Source organism: Camponotus vicinus, unplaced genomic scaffold, assembly GCF_025532165.1.
Source record: "Camponotus vicinus isolate PSW18456_S1 unplaced genomic scaffold, iyCamVici1.0 SCAF_13, whole genome shotgun sequence".
Lineage (NCBI taxonomy): Eukaryota > Metazoa > Arthropoda > Insecta > Hymenoptera > Formicidae > Camponotus > Camponotus vicinus.
The window spans coordinates 13,902,402-13,928,786 of record NW_028141949.1 but is presented as its reverse complement, the minus strand read 5'-3'; the positions used below and the strand labels follow the sequence as shown (position 1 = coordinate 13,928,786).

At 26.4% G+C, this 26,385-nt stretch overlaps 1 protein-coding gene across 12 annotated transcripts in view; it reads left to right on the top strand.

Annotated features, from left to right (window-relative positions):
• The window catches only part of Camkii (Calcium/calmodulin-dependent protein kinase II), a 107,209-nt gene that overhangs the window by 55,357 nt on the left and 25,467 nt on the right, over positions 1-26,385 (top strand). For 5 of the 12 annotated variants that reach the window (XM_083086586.1, XM_083086585.1, XM_083086588.1 and 2 more), the window contains 3 exons: positions 8,777-8,833; positions 23,410-23,472; positions 26,116-26,191. In XM_083086586.1, the coding sequence (XP_082942712.1) occupies positions 8,777-8,833; positions 23,410-23,472; positions 26,116-26,191 (196 nt within the window). The remainder of the gene's footprint in view (positions 1-8,776; positions 8,834-23,409; positions 23,473-26,115; positions 26,192-26,385) is intronic. The other 7 variants (XM_083086594.1, XM_083086593.1, XM_083086596.1 and 4 more) reach the window with 2 other exon arrangements.

The window sequence follows — 26,385 nt, the reverse complement described above, 5'->3', positions numbered from 1 at the left end:
TTTAATAATTTTAAATTTAAAAGCTTGCGAGAATGTTAAAAAAATGAGAAAATAATATTTTATTTTATATAAATTTTCAATTATTTTTATAAAAAGCATAAAAAATCGAATCTAGCATATTTTAATAAAAATCTTAAAGATATTTATTCATATTATACTTAATAAGAGTATTAAGAATGTCAAAATTTTATTGATTATATCATAATTATGTTGTTTTTTTATATGCGAATATCACAATAAAGCGTATAATATCGTATGGACATATGAATATCGGATTAAAACAAGTAATTAATTCTCGTTTATGTATTGATATGCACATGTTTGAAGTTTATAAGTAGGCGGATTTATTAGCAGGCAAGTACTTATATGGAAACATTCGTTTAAACGTACATACATTGTACACAACATATAATATTTATCGAAAATCCAAGAATAATATTGATTTTCGAATTTAAAATACTTTATGCGACATTCTACATGATGCAAAGAAACTTATGCATCAGCATCACGCGAATGCATAATCTACACATATGTACAACTGACGTGTAATTGCATTAATAATGTTTTCTTTTCATAAAGATAAAATATATTAATTGAACTTTATTTTTATCAATCAAAAGAAAGAGATTAAATAGCTTTATATAAATCATAATTTTAAATTTCGCAGCTATTAAAAATCAAATACTGAGATGGTAGCGCATCAGTTTCATAGAAAATTAATTCGTTAAAGAAAAACCAGAGCCTAGCTCTGTTTCGTATCTATTTTCCATAATCAGATATTGTAAAAACAAAGCACTGAATATATATTAAACAATTATGTGAGAAATAATAGTATACTGTTGTTTTGTACCCCTGTAGCGATGCTCACAAATCCATAACACACATATGCATATATAAAAGCTATAAACACTATTGTGGATATTGTGACACTAAACAAGACGAGTGGATTATAATCAGACTATAAACTGTGCACAATTCTTTTCGAAGCGTATTTATCATATTATTTAACCGGAAATGTGATCATTACGAGAAAAATGCTTTCATGTTTATAATATATATCGACATCAGGAATACCTCTTTATATTCCATTATAATTACTTTCAGATCAAATGTATCACGTCTAGATATTCATAACTATCAATTTGACAATTTTTAATGATTAATTTGTTAACTGTTTAATTTATTGCATGATAAGATATAAGAAAAATATAATATAATTAAGAAGATTTAATATATTTTCTTATGTTATTTGATAATAACATTGCCAATTCTCAAAAAACCAATAGTTATAATGCTTGAATATCTAAACGCAATGCATTCAATCGAAAGTAATCTATTTTCAGATGCGAACGCATTCATGACGATGATATATATTATAAATGCAAAAGGTTTTCCTTTTTCATTTTTGTTTGATTATTTTTTGATTAATCTTGAAATGTGAAAGTATTCATGACAAATATACACATGGGGTCACTAATGCCTTAACATACGAATTTGCACGCGTATGGAACATATTCAGCACGCATAATTTGCTTCTAAATATTTATACATCATGACTGTTAGTTATTTGTGAAAAACAAAAAATAAATTTATACTAATAATAATTAATAATTAATAAAAAAGTTAACAGAGAATAATTTTTTTAACATTTTTATTCTATTTTGGACAGCATTGCCTTTCCTAAAATAACTAACAATTATATGATACTCGAACATTTAGAAACGAAGCCCGTGTGTATACACAAAATATTTTTCATAAACAAATAAATGATGAATAAAGCACGAATAATTACTTTGTAATGTAGACTGCGCATTTGAGATACATTCGATAATTAATCAACATTCATTTATTGAATGACTCGAACACGGACTCCGTTTAGAATAAAGGTAAATTTTTCGGGAATTTTTCTCTATAAAGGGATGATAACAAAATTTAATGAAAAATTGAAAAATTGAAAATAAAATACATTTATAGACATACATAAATAGATTTCAAATACACACATATATATATACATACATATACATATATACATGCATACATACATATATATATATGTACATACATATACATATATCTCTCTTTAGACCGTACTTTTTGTCAGAGAATAATTCCTCTACATATATCCGCGAGACACATACATGTGTCTCTTTTTATAATTTTTCTACAGACATATAGGATCGACAATTTAATGTCGGTTTTTTGAATAGTAAAATTAAAAGATGCACGTACACGTATACGTACACACGCATACACATTTTCAATTTATGTGTTGTGTGCATCAGATGAAAATTCTATTATACATACTTCAAAAAAGTTACATGGAAAAATTTGATGTGTGTTACATAATTTATATTATAAAGATTATCAGAGCCTATATTTATCATTTATTCATTATACATTTTATCGTATTGAGTATACAAATATTACTTTGTAAAAGAAGAAAAAAATCGCTCTGGTTTATGGCAGATCCTATTTTTTCGCATTCATAAACTGAGTCTAAAGTTCATTGAATTCTACGTATCTACGATCACTTTTCCATCGAGCTTTCGCATCGATCTGAAGCTTTTGTTATTGCCATGTAATTCTTGTTTGCTTACATTTTCTCTTTGAGAGTAATTCATTGGTGATGTGCAATGAATCAAATATATAAGTATACATAAGCGTGCCCCGATATAAAAATCTACCACTATCTGCAACCATTATCATATAGTTTTCTTATTAACATAATGCATCCTTTTTTAGTGATTATTGAATGATTATTGATCATTAAGTAAGATGAGTAAGATCGTTTGTAATTAGAGAACGCTTTGTAATACGATCTAACATAAAGGGATAATTGACGATTACGAATATGTAATTTAGTAGAGTAGTTTTACAAATCTAAATCTAATTTTCTATTTTTTCTATTTATTCTGTCTTGTTATTAATATAATAATAATAAAAAAATTAGATTCATAGAATAGCTCTCAAGTAGAAATAGCTGCGATACATTAATCTTGAATGGCTAAATTTTATCCATCGACTTTTTCGAGTAATCTGCTGCGACGTAGCGTTATTTTCACATCTTATTTAAATCTCATTTTTAAAATATGCAAACTATTGTATTTCACAGAAGAACACGTTTGCGAGAGAAGCCTTTCAAGATTAATATTATAAATAATAGTAATAATATTTCAACATCAAGAACGAAATGTAGGCAATTAATGATTAGTATTATTATTGTCTGAAACCTTATGTGAAAGTTAAAATGTAGATAGAATTGTATAGAGAATTTTTTCATGCTGTGGACGAGTTGAAAAGGTTGTAATTTCTCATAAATTAAGTTTGTGTATGTGCGCACGATTATAATGATCATCTGGTACATTATCACATGTACTTTTCTAATATTAATCTTGATATTTTCTTTATTCTCTTCAATTTTACTTTAATTTTCTATTTTATATCCATTTTTTAATCAATGATCGTGATCGCTTTAAATTACGCTGCTTTCACTTGCATTTTCTGTTTCAACATATTAACCCTTTGCTTCTTAAAATTGCAGTTAGCACAGGAAAAAGTTTGACTTTTTTGCCCTTACATTTTTTTCATGGCTTATAATCGCATTTTGATTCGACCGAACGAAAAATCCTCAAGTTCGATTATATTATCGACAATGCAAGCGGCTTTGTTCAGGCATTCAACAGTTTTTCTCGATTTATCTATATATTTTATTGGTATATGTATTTCATTTTTTCAATTGCGCAATATTCTTAGCGTACTTTATAATTGTGAACTTATTCCAAGCATCGAATAAACGAAAAGAATTTGGTTGAAAGCTGTAAGCTTCTTAGATATATCATGATTATTACGTTCCGCATGTTTACATCCTATCTCATATAAATATTTATATTCCTTTACGCCTGCACACGATTTTCTGGAATGTTAAATATTTTATATCTCTCTTTTTTTTTGCTGCTACATATTTTTGAGCTACATAAAACTCTTTGATTTATTGAGCCTGATTTTTCTCCTAATTTTATTATGTGAACCAGAGCGATGAGACAAAATAATAAATAAATAACTAAGAGATTGATAAATTAATTACTTTTTATTGTTTGAATATTTGACTGTAAATGAAAAAAAAAGAATAGTGTCACTTAGAGACAAAACATATACAGGATTGGGCATTAACTATTACCACTTTAAATACTTTAGAAAATTATTATCCATATTATAGCCCCTTTGTATCGTGCAATTTTGGTTGCACAAATTTCCCTCTGGACCTTATAAATTCCAAGATAATTAAGGTAGTAATAGTTATTGCTCCACTGTATATAAGTGCCATTAAGTTTGAATACTTCTGAATTTCTGAAAATCGATGGCGAAAGATACTATCAGAAATTTATATGACAGTGACAATAATAAAAATTGTCATTATTTTCATCGCTAATATTGCATTCCACAGAGAGAAGTACTTAAATAAAACAACTGCTAAATACAAATAGAATAATAAAAATTACGGATATATAAAAAAATAAAATAAATGAACAAAAAATAATGAGAAATTTTTCTATAATACAATTAGTAATTTTGTTTTACTACATATAATTAATAAATTGCATTGTGTCTCACTTAAAGCTCTGAATTATCCTCTATGTTATTCCAAGCAATTTAAAGAATTTAAACTTTGTATTGCTATCATCGCGTTCACAGAGAAAAACTGATTCTATTGATTTAGGTCGGAGTGAAATTTATTTCGCTTTTAAAATTTCCGATATTACGTAACAAGATAAATAACAAAGATTAATTTTGAGCCATCTGACGTCCTATCATGTACTTTTCTCTGCGTCTTCCATGTATACCATTTGAGAAATACAATCGCGCCGTGACTGTATTATATTTCTCAAACGATTTTTCCATCTTCTTTGAGCTTTTCAAGCTTCCTGGCATTGTCGCATGAACATGTCTTTAAACATTTAGGTCACTATTATTAGCAGATTCAAAATTACAAACCATATATACACACATATATATTGCTTTCAGTTTTTATTACAGTCTCAACTCTTGATGTTTAACCCAGTGTTATGGATTTATGAACACCAGCTCATTGTAATTTTTTTTTGCTTTATGGCACTTTTTTAATATTACTCTTCTCTCTCTCTTTCTCTCTCCTGCCTCCCCTTTCCTCCTTTCCTCCCTCTCTCTCTCCCTCTCTCTCTCTCTTTCTTTCTTTCTCTCTGAAAAATCATTCTCTCTGAAAAATAATTATTATGCAATAATTATGACAACCAAATGAAGATGAGATCATGCTTGTTTTTTCTTGTTAGTTTTTTATTTTGTCATAATGCGCTTCTCGCAATCTCCCAAACTATTGCACGCTTATTTGCTGATTTATGATATACCGCCTTTCATAAAGGTTCAAACGCATTATATAAAGAGATTACAATATAATGAGAATAGAAGAGGAGAAGTGTCATATTTTAATATATACACGAAATATAATCGCGATGAAAAATTCTTTTACATATATTTTGTTATTTTAAATTACAAAACGAAAAAATTTTTAATACACATATTAAATATAAAAACAAAATAATATAGGAAGTGAACTAATGAGCCAAGCGTAGTTAATACGAGCAATTAAATTATCTAGAAATATTCTTAAATTGCATTGAAAGTCTCGCTTTTTTCTTTGAACCACACATCTTCAGCAAATCCAAATAACAAAAAAATTCATGCGTCTTGACTGATTCCTTTTTTGGTAAGTCTATCGGTTGTGGCCGTTAAGAAACGACAAGATTTCCGAAATATAATCGGATACTAAATAAATAAAAAATATAAAATCGGGGAAATCTGGAAAAATATTATAAAATCTTTAAAAAATTTATATTAATAAAGAAGATAGAGATTGTCACGCATCACAATCTTTACATGATATTTTATACAATACATTCTTATGTGACTTTTTTTCGGAAGAGGATCTTGCTGTATTTTAAAAATCGTAATTTATTCAGATCGGTGTAAGATATTATTACATATAATAAATATTATGATTGGCTTTTCTCTCTCCGAGCCACATAAATTCTTTATTTGTTTTCAACGCTTTTACAAACCAATAAAAATAGGAGCAATTTAAGTTGTTGTTTTCTGATAAATTCAACTAAAATCTAGACAATCTAAAAGACAAAAGATCCTCACTAGACACTCCGGAGATATACAAGGTTCCTTGCTTTTATGTGGCAAGAACTATATAGAAGTAATCGACAGGATAATAAGTATACACAGTAAAAGAATGAAGTTAAACTAAAATACATAAATACAATCAGCAGTAGCAGAACACAATTTAGAAAGCGGACAAAATTTTATTTAATGAAATGTAATTTTCTGATAAAGTTAACTAAATCGTTCACGAAACATTGAAATAAAATAAAGAATCCATGCGACTCAAACCAACATGAAAGCTAATTCTAATATTCATGTATATCGCGAAAACCTCAAATATCACATTATATTTTGGCCACAAACTGTATATTTAAACTGCTCCGAAAAAACATGTGGCATTTTGGAAAACATCTTAATATTCCGTTCTTTCTTTTTCGACTAATTCGAAATTATTGTTAATATAACTATGAACCTTGGAAATTTGAACTTATAGACTGCCAAACTATAAGAAAGATTTCTAGATAACTTAGTTGCGCCAACTTACTGCGCTTGTCTCTTATTAGCCTATTTCTTATTTGATTTTTTTTCTTTTTTTAGCAGTTTATTTTCATTTAAAAACAAGAGCCTCTTGTATAACAATTTTGAGTTGTAATTTTTACGTTGAAATAAACGATGAAATAACATATATTTATTTTGTGTTCATTATTAATATTTATATAATTATAAATAAGGATTATATAATTAATAAATAATTATATATGGCTATAAAATATATAGATTTTGAAAATACTTGATAGAGATACTTTTTTTTCAAAAACTACAAAGAAACAAAATCTGTTTTTACGTTGAAATATATGATATTTATTTATGTGATTATCGAAGCATTTCGCGAAACTATAGAGGTTTAAATTTTTAATAATATAAAAGTTTAAAATCTGCATAATTAAAATAATTTAAAAAATGCCTCATATTTTAATAATTGAATATTTTATATTATATATATGCAGTGTATACGTGTAGGATTATGTATGTATGTAAATTAAAAATATGTATCAATTTTTTTATATATTAGTAAAGTTTTTGATTAAATCAATATTTTTATAATATATAATTCTTAACCGAATAATTAACTAGGTATATATATTTTGTGTGTGTATTTATGTATATTGTCTATCTATCTACATATTCTAACATCTTTCTGAACATCATATGAAACTATAGAAATAATAAGAGTATGAGATATTTTTATTTTATATTCAAAACATTGAAAATAAAACTTTATTCTTAAGCCGTGTATATGTCCTCAGTTTCGGTATTCAAAGTGATAAAAATGTAAAGTCAATAATATATCGACACTTTTTTAATTATATTTAGATTTTTATCGAAATTCGAAATCATCTTAATATTTTGCACAAAGCAATAACTTATAATAATATTTTTATAAACTTTTTCTATCAACATTTCTATGAGAATTTTTTGCAAATTATTAAATATGCAAATCGATAATCGTATAAGTAAAACAGCTTCATAATTCTCACTCTATATTGCTTACAGAAAATAACGAAAAATATAGAAAATAGTATATATTCTACTTTAAATTCATATTAGATATGTTGTTAAAATGTAAAGCAATTCGCACTAAAAATATCCATTTCGTGATGAAAATTTTATGAAAACATAAAACATTATTAGAAAAAGAAATTAAGTAAGCTTGAATAAAAACATTTTCAGAAACGTCATTTGCCAATTGTATTGATGATGAGAATGACTCTTGCTACTTTTATTAAAGAAAAAATATTTATAGAATATAAATAACATTATAAGATTCGAAATTATATTGTTGATATTCTGCGATTATGCTATATTAAATAGCAACATTATCTTATATCTATTTATACGTTGCTTAATCATTATTATTTATTATTAGTAACATTAAATGAATAATGAATGAAGAATATATATCGATATCGCAAAATCCAGTCGCCACTACATCGAAATTCAGATTTAATTAATGAAATTATTAAAGGAAAATTTATTTATGTCACGAAGCAAAGTGGGAGTGAAGCTAATCTACATATTAAATTTATTTCATCAATGTACATATCTATATATCATAATTTATTCGTTTATTTATCTGTTATAACTTTATTTGTCAAATATTTATTCATTGATATGCGTTATTGATATCAATTACTTAATGACTTGTCTCTAGACCATATATTTATCTATATAGATTATATATATCTTAAAATTACAAATATTATATATTAATTAGAAATAAAAATTTTTTTAATGAAATTTATTATGAAATTTGTAGGGTTTACGACATTCACAAATAAAATTTGTACAGACTTTATAGATAGATATTTGGTTCCACGAAACTGCACTTTTCTGCAATATTTACTTTTTTTTATAAAAAAGCGATATTATCAATAATATATATCTAATATTATTTCTAATATTATTCAACTAATATTCTAATCAGTATTATAGGGCGAGAACAAGCATAGCTTCTCATTCCTAGCTTTATTCATATTTTGTTATTATAATTATACTAGGCCGTTATATACATGTATATAATGATATATTGTTATATATTCGTATACGTGATGTATGTATGTATGTTGCACAGAGGATAAGAAGGGCGGCGTCGACCGGAGCAGCACGGTCATTGCCAAAGAACCCGAAGGTAAAGTCTTGAGACTCAGAAATGTTTCGACGTTTCGACGTCTCTTTTTCTGTATATTACATACGTAATTAGAGCACGCGCGCGCGCGCGCGCGTGTCTATGTATGTGTACATTTGCGTGCGTGTGTGAATGTGTGTATGTGTGTGTGTATGTGTGTATATACATTCAAGATGATAATGTAGTATTACAAGCTGTTATCTCTGAAAATATGTTGAAAATATGTTTTATAGCAAAAAAATGTTTTAGATAAAAGTTATTTGATTCGAATGGGACGAGGAAAGATAGAGATATTAGTTTGTATGATTTCAGATATAGGTACCATATGAAATTTAACCAAGTTTGTTTCTTTTCTTTGAATGAAAAACTAGCCTAATTTTTATATCAATCGATTCCTCAATATTTGGCATAAAAAGTTATAAGATAAAGATGGCCAAACATTATATAAATAATTTACGAAATATTATATGTATATATAATTTTTGTTTGACAATTTAATTTTAAAACAAACTATGAAATATCTCGTAAAAATTATAAGAATAAGATATGGCCAAAAATTGAATAGTTTATGAGATATTTTATATATATTTCAATTTTATATAATTTTTTACATAAGCTATGATGTCAAATATTCATAAAATATTCACTATTCTAATATTCAATATTCGATTTTCTTATTCCACTATTTTAGACACAAAATAATGAAAGAAATCAATTGATGTAAAGAAAATACATAGCTGTTTATATAAGAAAAAATATAATAGAGTTGGTCGTTGCAAATTCATATTTTTTTTTAAAAACAACTATGTTTCCTTTACATTAATTGATTCCTCTTACTTTGTGCATATAAATATTAGAGATAAGATAATCGAAAAATAAATATTTCATAATTTATGTAAAATTAATTAATAGTATTAAAATGCATTTCATAGTTTATATAAAATTAAAACATACATAAAATATCTCATAAAATATTTAATTTTTGGTCATATCCTTATAACTTTTTTAATATCAAATATTACGAGATATCGATTGATGTAAAAAAGTTAGAGTAATTCCATTTAAAGCACTAGATTAATTTTTACATAACCTTGGCACATCCAAGTTAGATTAACATGCTTTATTTTTTTTCTTTTCCTTCGAACAACTTTCAGCCAAAACATTTTTTGTTAAAATGCATATTTTCAAAGATAATAGTTTGTAACACTTTACGTAGCCCACCATGTATTTATGTGTGTATGTGTGTATACACACATACACACACACATACATACGTACATATATATATAACTATACATAATATACAAGGTATATCATAATTTGTGTCTGCAAATTACATAACGTTGTTTTTTGATGAAAAATTAACCGATAAGTCCTAAATCATTTTTTCTACAATGTTTAGCGAAAGAGAAATTATTAAATAAATATTATTTTAAAATATTATTTCATCGCCGTTATGCAGATGTAGGTCCATAAATGACGAGCCAAATTCAATGCAGATACGCCTACTATTCGCACGACTCATAGATACATGTACGCCCATTTAAATAAACGGTATTAATTCATTGACCTTTATTTAATAATTTATCTTTTATTAAGCATTGCAGAAAAAATAATTCAGGATTGTCCGATTCATTTTTTATTCAGAAGAAACGCTACTTTCTGGACGCAAATTATAATAAATCCTGCATGTATATGTATATATATATGTATGTGAACATGTATATATGTACATGTATCTATTTTGCATTACTTTTTGAATGTGTCGCAATCGGCACTGGCTTCTCCCATCTGCGCTTTTAAATAGAAAATTATTTAAATAGAAAATTAATTAAACATATCATTAAATGTGAAAAAACTAGACAATATAATAAGCTATTTTGCAAAAATTTAAAGTTTGATAGAATTGTACGAAAAAACACTTGTGTGAATTTATTAAACACACAATTATCATTGATATTATTATTATTTAATTGTAATTATTAATACGTTTTATCATGTATTTTACATGTTTTGCCATTTCATCATCATTTGCATTAAAATTAATTTACATACAACTTTTTGTATCTTTAAATAAAGCAATGCTGGGATTTAATCGCAACTTTTTTCAGTTAGAGTTTCAATTTTTCAGCATGTACGAACAATTTTGTATGTAAAAATAATATTTATTCAAATATAAATCACACATGAAAGTGTTCATAGAAGAAGGCCTCTGATATCGTTGCTCACATCCACTCTTCCTTTTCTTATCGTTTGCGTGATAGCAACAAATCGCCGAACAGTAAGAATGGGATAGTGAGAGTAAGTCACGAAATCTAGCCAGAAATTGCAACTAAATCACGACAATGAAGTAGAAGATAAAACGTATTTAGCTTATTATATACATCGGAAATATGAATGCACATTCAGTATAATTATTACTTATTTAAGGAATAAGTAAAATATAAGTACTTTATACTTATTTCTTTCTTAAATTCGTATTTTGTAAATATTATCCAAATGATGTAGTTTACTTTGTCCAAGTCCATATATGGACAAATTATCCTTGAGTGCAAACTAATAATAAATTCATATAAACCTAAAATTATATAAATTTGATTTATGAAACTATATTTAATTAATATAAATTGAATGCATCTCTTTTTATCACAAACAATCAAGAGCTAATCGTGATAATATACTGCGATTAATGCAAATTTTTAAAATTATAAAAAATCGCAAAGAGTGGAATTTAGACAATATATATCACATGCCATGATATACATTATTTATAAATATCAAACATGAGATTAATTACTTATAAAAAAAAAATTCTTTGAATAATTATTAAACTTTAAAATTTAGAAACAATGATTACCATGATCATTAAGTTTTGGCGGGAATTGCATTATAGCTCTTTTAGAATTTTTTAATTAAAACGAGTTACATCGACTTCACGATATTATAAAATTGGTTAATGCATTTACGAATTTCTTTTATAAGTTATTCGCCATTTCTCGCGTGTATCTCGAAAACGATATCATTTTCAATATATCTAAAAAGTGTTTACGATACATATCATTTGTCAATCCTAATTGAATATTCAATTTCAGATATTATTCATATGACACATTAATATTAAAAATAAAACAATAATTACAAAAAAGATTGTCGCGAATGGGAGAGGTCGATTTTGCAAGAGGCTATGTGCCAATTTTCGATTTTCGATTTTTTTATTGCTGCTTTTGCGAAATTATACGGATTTACCGTTTCTCCTCTTATTTCATCGATTAACATTTCGAAAAGAACTTTCTGCACTTTTTTTCTCTCTCTTTTTTCTTCTGTATGTTAATCTTGCTCTGAATCGATCTGATATTAATCCCACTTGAAAGAAGGATCCTCTTATGCCCTCTCTACGTTGCGTGATTGTAAAATCGCATCAAATAACCGATATTATATTCTCTGATGAATATAATATCGGCTACTTGAAGCAGCTAGATATTACATTCTCTGACGAATTATTGTGATTGACATTAAATTGACCCTTAAATTTTCTAACCATATTATATCAGGATGATTTTGAACTACTATATATTTAAATTTCTCTAATTAAATCGCAATAGCTATTAATTTATTCTATTATTTATAACACAACAGCTAATATTTGTATTGTAACGGTGGAAATCATTTTTATAATATCTTATATGAGATGCTACTTAAAATTTTCCGCAATTTATGTAGAAAAAATTATAACTTATCAAAAAAACTCAGTGATCTCCTGTGGCATTTAAATTGAATATTCTTCATTATATCCTGCGATTCTTTCGTGTTTCTAAAAATGAAAATGTAATTTCAAAAGAGATTTGATATGATGGAAGAGATCCAGGCCATATTGCAGAATATGATAAAGATACTGACAAAAAATAATTTCCAGCAGTATTTAATATTAAAATTGCATTCCGATCGTTGCATAAATCTCATAAAGAACTACTTTGAAGGTGATGAATACCATTAATCTTTTTAGTAAGTTGTTAACTTTTTATACATAAATTTGAGAAGCTCTTGGATAGCACATCTAACTTACATCATCTTCTACGAATTAATATTCAAAAATATAAAAATGATTACATTTAACGAGTCAAATTATTTTCCTTAAAGAAATAATTTTTTAAATTGATAATTTTAAAATTATGTAAACCATACACACAAAAATAAAAAACTTGTAGATAAAAGATTAAAAAATGCAATATCTGTATCAAATTTTATTCTAATCGTTTTTACACATCTATGACTATAAACATTTGGTTCTTTAACAAGAAGCGATAATATCCTTAATTTCGCTTGAAGTGATGAAAGTTATATCATCAATTTTCATAATCGCAAATGAATTTAAAGATAATAAAATGATGAACTATGATATTAAGTTAATCAATTTTTTGCATAATCAAATGTGTACATACACACATAATAAAATCATTTAATTAAGTATAATAAAGTATCTACCGCTGAATTAATTACAACTACATTATAGTAATCTAATAGCATGAAAGAGAGAGAGCAACGCTACAGACGCACACATTACACACACATACACACATACGCACACGCACTGCACGCATGCGCGCATGCACGCACACGCGCACTCACGCACACATATCATACACACATAATCATAATTGTAATAATAATTGCAATAATAATTAGCTTGAAATTAATTAAATTAATTAAATTTCTTATGTAACTTACGTAATGAATTTGCTTAAAGCGAACGGCTTCATACTTAAAATTAATTATACAATTAAATTATAAATTATATAATTAAAATTCGCAAATTCTTTTAAATCTGTAACAATAATACCTTGTTCAAGTAATATTGTTAAATATGTAAATGTATGGACCTTCTTTAATAACCTTGACATATGTTATCAAATGATTGTAAGTAGTGTGCAAAAAATTTTAGCCATCGTTGTTTATTAAAAAGTTATTAACATTAAAAATTCATTTAAAATAACTTTGAGTATAGATTGACAACAAAATATTTAGTATCAGACACAGTTTATATGAGAAGGTCTGTGATACTACTTACACTACACACATGAGATCTATTTCCTATCGCCTGATAATTTTGATGCGAAATAATTCTTGTTTAAGAACAATATCTTTTTGAAGAAAGAATTAAAACGTTTTTTTCAAATTATGAAACAAATTTACCCTATAAAGGATAACATATTGCTATCTAATTAATTATATATAAATCAATAATTTATTAAATATAGCTAATATAGAATTCATACTTGGGAAACAGCAGATTATTATTTTTAATACTTATTCTTATCGTACTCTCTAAAAGTGAATCAGTGTATTATCACTGAAAAACAGTAAATACTCACTGATTAAAGCAGTTAGAAGTACAGCACTGATTACAGTGATAATACACTGATTCACTTTTAGAGAGTACACACACATCTTAAATATTAATATTTTTTTATAATAAACAACGAGTAGAGCTAAATCTTTTTGAATTTACTCAGGATCATGATCTTGACAATAATCAAAATTGCTGAGAAGTGGTCTATACATTTCCATCTTTTTATTCTAGTTTATTTAATTAAACCTTATATATGTCAATTTCTCAATCTTGATTTATTATTTTTCTGAATGCTATCGCGCAAATCCATGCATAGTATACTTACATATAGTATATTATACAGAAAATAATTAATTATAAAGCCTCAATTTATAATTAGCACTATAAGAAATTTAAGACCCCTTTTATTCATATGAAGTATTTTATACAATCTGTAGTTCGACACATATTAAACATGCAAATTATAATTTGTATAACACAGACTTGAAATCACAGAATACTTAGCGTATTTAGTGAAGCACATTAAAAGACACTTGCAAATCTTTAGATTATTTTGATGTTTCCAAATAATAGTTAACAAATCTTAATTTTGAATATTTTAAATAAAATGTTATATAAATAACAATATAAAAATATATATACCTACGCGTAAATTAAATTTTAATATGTAGAAAATTTTTTTTTTTTAGATTAGTAAGTCATCATAAATATCTCTCTTTTATATATTTGTATATTATCTTTATATTATTTGTATATTATATTATTTGGTTGAGATAAATAATTTTAATATTATGAAAAAATATATAAAGAAAAATATAAAACAGAGTAGTAATATGGAACAGAACAATATAATTCTTAAAACATCTGATACAATCTATCGATAACTATAACCTTCCATAAGGTTACACTAATATGTATACATACACTAATATATATTACTATGGTTATTTACAGTGGATGTGAGCCTGATGTTTTTACAATATAAATTTCCCGGGCAAATAAGAGCCAAACGCGGATGATAATGCGTAAGTTTCAAAGAAAATTAACTTTTTTTTCTTGAAACTAAAATAGTTATGCACAAAATACAAATTTTTTTGTTGATATTAAGGATTTAAAATAATCTTCAATTTGAGATTTACTTTGATAAACCTCGTATATTCTTAAAAATGCGCAAGGATAGAAAAATATAGAACTCGCAACTCGCGATTGACTCGGTAAAACAGCTCGAGTTTTTCGATTTCCTGTGAGACCGCTCTAAGTTATTGACAATGAGCTAATCAAACTTCACACGATACTTCTTAATATGCCTACATATGTATACTAAAAACATTTTTCTTCAAACGTAAATAAAAAATGTAAAACTATATATTTATACTAGAATTTAATAGTAATTTAATATAGTAATAGAACTACAATATGATTCTAAAATGCAAATCACAATGTAAATTCTTCGGATTTAAGAGTCAAAAGAAGATGATAATAAGTAAATTTTATAGAAAATTAATTTTGCCTTAGTTTCAAGAAAAAAAAATAATTTTCTATGAAACTTATGCATTACCATCTGCGTTTAATTTTTATTTACCTAAAAAATTTGATTGTAATTTTCATCTATTTATCAGTGCTATCAAAAGTTAATTCTAATAATTTTATTTGTTCATAAAGCTCTTCAACATAATTTGAATTAAGTTATATAAGATATTTTTCGTAATTTCTAAAAACGATTTTTATATTTATTTTTCAAAACGTATCTTTTTCTTTTACATTTGAATAAATTCGATAAAAAAAGTTATTTTAATAAAAAACTATATATTCTCTATAATAACAGAAAAAATATGATTTCTGCTTTTATCTTTATGTTTGTTTCATATTACTACTCTTATTACTGTTTTAATTCTGTTAAGTTTACATTGGCAAAATATTAAAAAAATTTTCGAATAGTTTTATTTTCTTTTTAATACATATAATAAGAGATATATTTGAACACTGCTAACGATTACTGATGATATTGATATATATTTGAACACTGCTAACGATTATTGATGATATTGATAATACTAACGTTTAAAATAAAATATTTTTCTAAAATAAGAAAAGTAATCGGTAATTATTTACATTAACGGACACCTCGCCGATAACCTTGATCTTTACATATGTTGTAGGGGTGAGGATTATATGGGGTGATGATTAATTTTTCTCTGTTTTATTTGGCAGTCTCTAATAGTTTTTGAGATATTTGACAGAAAAGGTTTAGTGATTAAAACGTAATTTTTTGACACCTGATGTCCGTTAATGTAAATAATTACCAAATTCTTTTTTGAATATAAACTTATGAAAATAAAAAAATTCTAATTTTTTATACATAAAATATCTGAATAATATATTACTGTGAAGCAGTTTATAAAATATTACTATCTATATAAAAGTATTAATTAATACGAAAACATTTTGTTATAGATATTTTAAGTATATTAAAATAAAATCCAGACTATTTTATATATATATGTTATACTAATGTAATTTATATATGTTATACTAATATAATTTAAATAATTTAGATAATTTAGAATGAGAGAGAGAGAGAGAGAGAGAGAGAGAATCGTTATCGAGAAAATGAAAAAAGGACAAGCAATATATAATACATGATCTGAATGTAAATGTTATATATAATATAGTCTGAATATAAATGATAAACAATATATAAATTACTTACCGTATATTGTTGCTCCGTACATTGCCCAGTGCTTTTTCAGGCCCAGTGTTTTTCCTCTCCTTTGCTATTTCTTCGTTGCACTTACATTCACGAAAACAAGATTAATTAATTTAGTTATATACGCAATGGTCGTGAGACACTTTGCACGACACTCCCGATCGCGTAATAATTACGATTAAAAGCAAGTATTAATTATAATTATCATAGAGAATTATGTTTCGATACTAGTCGCGATTGCGTTTTATCGTTAGGGAGAAAATTTGACGAAAATATACGAAGTATTACGCATTTTACTCCTCGAATGTTACCGTGCGAATGATATCAAGACAGTGATGCCAGAATGCCCACGCTAACAACACGCAACCATGAATGGAGGGGGTAACGGACACATGAATCGCTCATATGATCGTTACCCCCTCCACTCACGGTTGCGTGTTGCTAGCGTGGGCATTCCGGCATCACTGTATCAAGGCCTTGACATGTAAACACAGCGCGTCATACGCCGCCAAGGCCGAACGTGTTATTGTCTATTCATTGATATTTTATATTCAGATCATATTATATATATCATATTATATTGCTTGTCCTTTTCATTCTCTCTCCCCCCCCCCTCTCTCATTCTAAATTATCTAAATTATTTAAATTTTTAAATTATATTAGTATAACATATATAAATTACATTAGTATAACATATATATAAAATAGTCTGGATTTTATTTTAATATACTAAAATATCTATAACAAAATATTCTCGTATTAATTAGTACTTTTATATAGACAGTAATATTTTATAAACTGCTTCACAATAATATAATATTTAGATATTTTATGCATAAAAGATTAGAATTTCTTTATTTTCATAAATTTATATTAAAAAAAGAATTTGGTAATTATTTATATTAATGGACACCTGGTGTCAAAAAATTACGTTTTAATCTAAACCTTTTTTGTTAAATATCTCAAAAATTATTAGAGACCGCCAAATCAAACAAAGAGAAAAATTAATCATCACCCCGTATAATCCTCATCCCTACAACATATGTAAAGGTCAAGGTCATGAGCGAGGTTAATGTAGATAATTACCAAGTAATCTATATTAATATATCTTTTATATAAAGATACGCGCACGCAAGCACAACGCACGCATACACATACGTACACATACACAAGATTTATCATAATTTGCGCACTCGAATTATACATATAGCGTAAAAATGAATCGGAAAAAATTCTTTTGACAATATGTTAGGAGATAATTTTCAAATATAGTGGCAAAGACAATATTAACAAAAAGATAAAATACAGGAGCGCAATACATATGTATAAAGCAATAGTGTGTCTTCATATGACGCCAAGTTTTTATACTTTAATCCGTTTTATACAGACTTAAAATTTGCATAAAATAGTAAAAATTATATAACTTAAAATTCTTATAAAAATAGTAAATTGTTTTCATTGTATGAAACGTTCTTCATATACAAGGGAAGTCAATTAAAATAGGATATCTAAATAACTTATAAATTATGTTTTATGAAAAATTATTACATATAAAAGTTGCAAATTTCAAGGAAATGACTACATAATACATCTACATTTTTATAAATGGAATATTTCAGAGAAAATCAACATAATTTTTTTGAATGTATATATTTTAATTTGTCAATTTTGACATTAAAAATTCAGCTATCTAAAATCTTTAAATTTGAATAAACATAATTAAAAACTATCTAGCAAATCCTCAATGATTTAATCTACAACTTTTAATAAATCCTGTACTTAATCTTAAATAAGCGATGTAATGTATAAAACTTTATTGAAGATGATCCGAAAAGAAACCGAATCGTCTAATTATAATTTTTATGCAAATAATTATTTGCACTTTGTTTTCTGTGCTTGGCTCTTATTATCCCGTTATCTTTCCGCTTTTTAAAAAGAGATAAAAAACGCATTCTAAATATATCCAAACATATATACAATTAATAGAAAGTTAAAAAATCTAATAAAACGATAAGCAACTATTAAACATTATTCAAAAATTAAGTTTAAAAATGTAAATTAAATGTAATGAAATCAGTACCAAATATCTAGCTAATAGTAAGTAGGCTTAATCATATACAGGATGTTCCACTCGCGACCGAAATTTTAATGATATTTCTAACATATTCCTAAACAAACTGAGGCGAAAGTTCTAATACAAAAATGTTGAGGCTACAATAATTTTTGAATTATAAGTGATCAAAATTTGCCAATGACATCGCGCGCTCAGATCCGTAACTACATTTGTACATCTGTGTAACCGATCTGACATCTGTTATTGATTTTTTCATATCAGGTGATATTGATTTTTACATGCACAGCTGATTTTATTTTGTCGTTTCTTATATGCGTGTTTATTATGTACATTATGGTGAATAATTAGTACTAACAAATTCATTTATATGCTTATTTATTAAAATTTGAAATGGTATATTTATAACTATTCTCTCTCTCTCTCCTCTCCTCTCCTCTCCTCTCCTCTTCTCCCCTTTTTCTTCTCCTCCTCTCTCCTCTCTCTCTTTCTCTTTCTCTCTATGTATATGCACACACATACAGTAAGGAGCGTAACTAAACCATTAATCAAATATTTTATAAAAATTAAATTTCGTAAAGCAGTGCTAGGATTTAATTGTAACTAGACATGTCGAGTGTCACACGACAATGAAAAGACAAGAGTCGAAGAATACATAATCAAACTTTTTTTTTGTTGCCATGTGACATTCACCGCTGATATACTTAGAGCACACATCTTACAGTCTAGTCGTGCGACTCTACTGCTCTCTATCCTTTCACGAGTGTGCAATCTTTATCAAACCTCCTGTATATATAACGTATGTATAATATTATAATTCAACTATTAGAAAACATTCTCTGCATTCGACACAAATTTTGTGAAAAGTAGGAGTAAGTATTGGCTTCCTTCTTTTTTTTTAATTTGATCAGTTTTTCTTACTGGGTGTTTTTCGCAATATTTTAAATAAATTTTATTTTGTAAATAAATATACACTATCTATATCAATAGTAAGTTGTAAAATATTTACACATATTTGTTTATTAATTATAATCTTACCAAAAATGGTTGTATAAATAATTCATAATCTGAAATAATGGCGATCTCATAAATGCGTAATATCAAGAGCAACATAACAGAAATGTAAAATTAATGCTGCTCTAATGTTCCGCAGAAATTTGAATGAATACCAAATAATCCGCAAACTAATTAGGACCCTTGCCGATCGATTAACATGTATAATAAATGAAATGTAAATAAACAATGAAAATTTTATTAATCTATTTCAACGCAAATATTTCGTAATGATCTCTTGCATAATTTACATTCACATACGTGTACATTTAAATTGAACATGTCACGATGTACGGCAACATGAAAATAATGGAGGGGGCAGGAGGATCTATTCGAATTCATATGCTGTATCACATCTAAAACAATAAAAATATGATTAGAATATAGAAAGCATATTTACATGCGTTTATACAATATATATATAGGTTGTCAATAATAATATTACCTCGCGTGTGCAAATAAAATGGATTAAACTAAAAAGTTTTAGTCAATCTTCTTTAATTAATTTCTCATTAATTATTACAGAAATTGCAAAATAATAGAAGACTTTTCTACTCAATTTAACCCGCTCTATTTGCACACGAGAGGTGACACAGTTATCGGACACCCTGTATATGCAGGATATCTCACAACCTTTGTATAATATTTTAATAACGATTCTAGAAATAAAATAGAAAAAATTCTAATACGAAAATGTTGAGACTACAATAGTTTTGGAGTTATAAGCGACTAAAGTTTGCAGTGTGTGCGTGTGTGTGTGTGTTTGCAATGAAAAAATACTACTACATCGATCTGAAAATTTAAATACAATATTACAAACTTGGTCAATAGAAATAACGAATCAGAAGCAAGATGAGAAGACAGATGACGATAAGAACTCTTTGGAGAGACGGTTAATCCTTTTAATGCCACACGTGAAGATTAAGCTATAATGTTTACATTTTGATTGAATTAAAACTAAAAGTCATTATAAGCTAGACTACTTTCACGAATATTACGTGATTATCGTATCATTATATGTTATTCATATTGTTTATTCTTCACTACTTTACGAGATATTTTATATTTTAATCTGATATTTTGATATTTTATATAAAAAAATGTCAGATTAAAATATAAAATATCTCGTTTAATTTTTGACTCTTTTATTCTCAACTTTCTTATTCTTAACTTATTCTTAACTTTCTATACAAAATGTTATAAGGGATCTATTTACATAAAACAAGTAGGATAGATTAGGTTTATTAAAAAAATTAAATTGTTCTCCAAATCTGTGAAACGTCTTTATTTAGAAAAATTTTATTTGATCCGTTTTATGTCCCCTTTAAAATTCTGCAACTTTTGTCGGAACATTTTTTTCTAAAATCAAAAATAAAAAAATGTTTGAGGATAATCGATTAAAATAGAATATCGTATACACAGTTAAACCATATTCAGCGTAAAAATAATAACATAAATTATTATCGTGTTAGATCTTCGCGTTGAAATAAGTATTATAAAAGATATTCTTTTTTGTATTTTCATATATAATTGACATCTCCATGTAACAGAATACTTTTTTTAAATATTCCCAGCTTTTCCCAAATTATGACACGCATTTTCAATTCGCTGATATAATGGGCTTGTGTCTTTAATCTGCTTGATTCTTGAATCTGCGATTTTTTAAAAGCAAATGAGATCTTTTGACCTAAAAAAGTCGCTTCCGAAAGTAAGTTATGGATATATGTTTATTAAGAGCTTTTTATTCAGCTTGATGAATTCTGCTCATCCTGCATATTTTTGTAATACTGTATATATGTTTATATTTCAAAATAACTTTTACAAATCTGAAAGGACGATCGATTATAACAATAGATCATTTTTTTTCAATGAACCGTCTCTTCAATATGAATATAAAAATCTTAATCTTCTTTCGGAAATAGATTCTTTAGTATGTAAACATCTCCCATGTTTAATAATATTTTATTATTTTTTTAATTAGGATAACTAACAAATTTCAATCATGCTATATTTTGTTTTTTCAATTATGCTGAATTTAAATATTAAGTTAGAATTCCGAATAGCAGATCTAATATGGCAATCATGATAAATTCTAAACAATTTTAATGATATTTTGGAATTTATAGTAAAGGAGATATCGTGGAGTTTATATTAATGTCGTTTTTAAATCATATTTTGAAAATGAACAAAAATTTTCTAATTATTTATCACAAATCAATTCGATATCTATAAGTCCTCAATAATTCTAAACTTTATTATACATTTTTATTATATAAAGCGTTATTTTTTGGAAAATTATTATAATTATATAAATTTAAAAATGGAAGTTACCACTTAAAATTATTAAAAAATTCGAAAGATACGAAATTTCTGAATTTTTGAATGATGAAAAATTTCAAAACAATCTTTAAGTGTTTCAAGCACTGATCTTGCAAATGAGTTTTAGCAAATGAATTTAAATATTTGTGGAATAACAATAGTTTCTTGGAAGTGGGGAGAAGGAGAGTGGTCTTTAAGGATTCTAATGCAATAATTGATTTTTATAAATCAACCTTGAAATTTAGTAAAAAAGGATATTATCTTGTTTCGAAAATTGCAAACTCATGTGGAACCATGCAAAATGAGATATAACCATACTTAGGACACTGGTTGGATTAGGTTAATCTTTTTGGGGTGATATTAATATACAGAAAATTTAATATTTTATTTAAAATAGCGTGTATTTTTGCGGCGATCGATAATTAGATCGATAAGTCAATGCCAGTCAGTCGCTGCCGGCTGATGGTGTCATTGCTATACCTCTACGTTCTCCTTGTCCCGCAAGAGGGACTTAAGAACGAATTAATGAAGGGTAAATGATCTATTGTGATGATCGCGTTTTGATATTGGCTCTTCTGTCATTATCTCGCTTATTAACATGAATGACGTTCGAAATATACGAGGATAATTCTTTCACAACTTTTACTATTGCTCTGAAGCCTTCATCATTTCACCTAGCTTTTAATTGCTTCGATTTCCTGTTTATTTTATATTATAATATGGAAAGCTCAATATATATATTCTCACTTCTTTTATATTACATGTTTACAATGTTTATTGAAAGTTAAAGTAATGAAGATATTAAATAATATGACTAACAATGCAACATAATTATATCATGCAATATAATTATACATTACATTAAATTATACGTTGATATAACTCGTAAATATACTTACATTTAATTAATGAAATTTTTTATCTGCGTTATCGCTTCTTAGATACACTTTAAATTTCGAAGCAATTTAATATACATAAAGCTTAATCTTCTTTGTGTTCATACAGCAGCTTGAGTATTGCCTTGAAAATTATTTCCGTCTTGGTTCATTTTTTAATATGAAAGGAATATATATTGCTTGTAGACATAAGAATCGTGTGTCCTATCAAGACTTGCAGCCAGCTCTCGACGAACTCCCAGTGCTCAGGTAAAGTGCGAAATTACATCAGTAAGAGCAGCAAACCGATGAGAAAGAATGAAGAGAAATTTAAAAAATAGCGAGAAAATATTATTTTCGATTCGCAATTTTTTTTATTTACGAAATTCATAAAAGGAGGCACATTGCGAGTGAAAGAGAACTGAAATCAAATTAAATTAATTATTTTCGGGCACTTTTTCTGTATCATACATTTTCACAATATAAAATGAAAATGTATAAAATGTACAAAAATTTAATTTTATTAATTTTTATAGTGTTTCCTATAGATATTTTATAATAGCTTTTATATCGCAATCTGTTTTCTTCCTTCCAAAAGTATCATTTTTTCTTATACGTAATTCGCAGTATATAATTCACACATAATACAATCTTTAATGTATATGTGTTATAGTTACTGCAATGATCTATACAACTATATCAATATATAATGATTATTAAGCATATGATGCACAATGTAATCGTTCTTCTAAAAATTTAGTATGATTATTTTTTTAGTATTCAATTACGACAAAATTTTCTCATAATTTTAATTAAATCATTAATTAAAACATTATAATTAACTAAATTAACTAAATTAATTAAATCACACATTTGACTATTTCAATTAATTAAATCATTATCATGCACATATTAAAAATAGTAATTGAAACAATTTTCGGAATACTTAACACATTTCTGTTTAGTAAATTTCAATCCGATAATTATGCTACAAGGTTTAAATATTTATCTGTCAAATGAAAGTTTGCGGTATTTTCATCATATGATTCTAATCGTCATATAATAATAATGTACATTATTGCGGAGAATGTTACACATTTAAACAATTACATAAACATATTTCAGAGACCAATCGATCAAAGGGATCGTTGGTTCTGTGATAGAAATGCAATGGAATTTAATTAGTAATAACAATTAATAAGACGAAAGATGGACACAGCGTAGGAAAGCTGGCGGTTGTGATAGTGGTAGTGTTATCATAGCAATTCATTGCTAAAATGACATTTTTTTCTCTCAAACCATTTCGATTATAAAATTATTCATGAATTTATTGTTGCTATTTTGGGCACATAATTGTTTAAATAAGTTTATATTAATTTAGCACTAATTTTAAAAATATCTGAAGGATATATCGATACCTTCTTTTTTGTTTTGATGCGAACTCTCGACCTTCGAATTACTCGAAGAAACATATTTTGAATATTAATCAACTAAATAGAAATATATACACAAAGAATACAATTCGATAATTAAAGATGCGAAATAATGAAGTGTATTTATTATTTCGCGATCCAGACACTCTCGAAATCTTGTCGCGAAACTTTGGTCCGAAGGAAATGATCACAATTTCCGTGTACACAATTACTGGCTTATAACGTAAGTAATATCGACAAACGCGCCATGGTCGTTGAATTAAACAATACAGTCACAAATATTAATCTATTATAAGATGGAGTAATTTGTATGTAGCAAAGAACAGCTTCAAATTAAGAATGATAATATTAATGTTTTCTTATTTAATTGTCTAACATTATAATATAAAAAATAAATTATAATAAATAAAATGAGATATATTAAAATAATATATATATAATAAAGAAGTGTCTTAATAATCATTGAAGTAGTTACATTTGATAATTCAACGATCAATCGTTCATTCATAAAGACAAACCCATTTCTCCATATAATTTATATGATATAAAACACCTTGTTGAAGAGAACACAAATGTGATCGAAATATCAGGTTTGCCGTATAAAACATGCGTCAATGAATATATGAGCGAATGCGCCACTAAACGAATGAAATGATTTAGTAAGCGAATAAAAAAAATGATTGTGAAGAAATGCGAGTATTCAGTCGCCAATTGGCAATTTGAATTATATTTTCGAATCTTATTATTCAGTCGATATTAAAGCAATCGCTGAGTCAAATAATTGTTAAATTATTAAATACTGATGTCAATCAAATGAAAAAGGATCATTTATATCAGACGACTTTTAAGTTTTATATATTTTAATTCTACATACATTAAAGGGACGAGAATAAGTTTTCTCTTATTTCTGTACAATTCTTTCATCTTATTATAAAGAATGTCTTTCTAAAAATTTAACATCGATTCATATAAATAATTTTTGAAGTTTCTTTTTAATATTGACTATTTGTTTTTTTGAAAATAGTGGTCGAGTTAATTATTTATTAAATTTATATATGATATTTTGTATAATATGACGTTATAGTCAAGCACGTTCAATTGTTAATTATCATAAATCGAAATTTTAATCGAATGCTCAATTTTTAAAAAATTTCCGTTGCTTTAATTGACGACTGAAATGTTCAAAACTATTCGTCCTCTATATTAGGATCTATGAAGATTTAATTGATCTTTGAGGATAAGGATAAGAGATTGGCTCGCGCTTGCATCCGATATTGGAAACTAATTATTCACGCGAGTCTGGCTCATCACTCCTCTGCACAACCGGAGGCTACAATGGTGTAGAGTTTAGTAGAGTTGATAAAAAAATAAAGTGCATGCAAATGTGTTTGTGCTGTAAAATGTGTCGATATAGCCCAATAATCAAAACCGGGCGCCTGGACGCGAATTGATTAATTCATTGATCTATTAACAATTCCAGCGCGCCGACAGGAAATCATCAAGATGACTGAACAATTAATTGAGAGCATCAACACCGGGGATTTCGAAGCGTACACGTAAGTAACGAGATATCTGTCAAATAAAAAAAAATTAAAAACTGTTTTGTCAAGCTGATAAATAATATTAAAAAACGCCGAATGTTTAATAGTATATATAGAATAATCAAATATTTTTCATATTAACTAAGAAGAATTTAACTGAAAATATCCATATCCTTATTAATTTTAAAAAATGATAAATTTAAAAAATA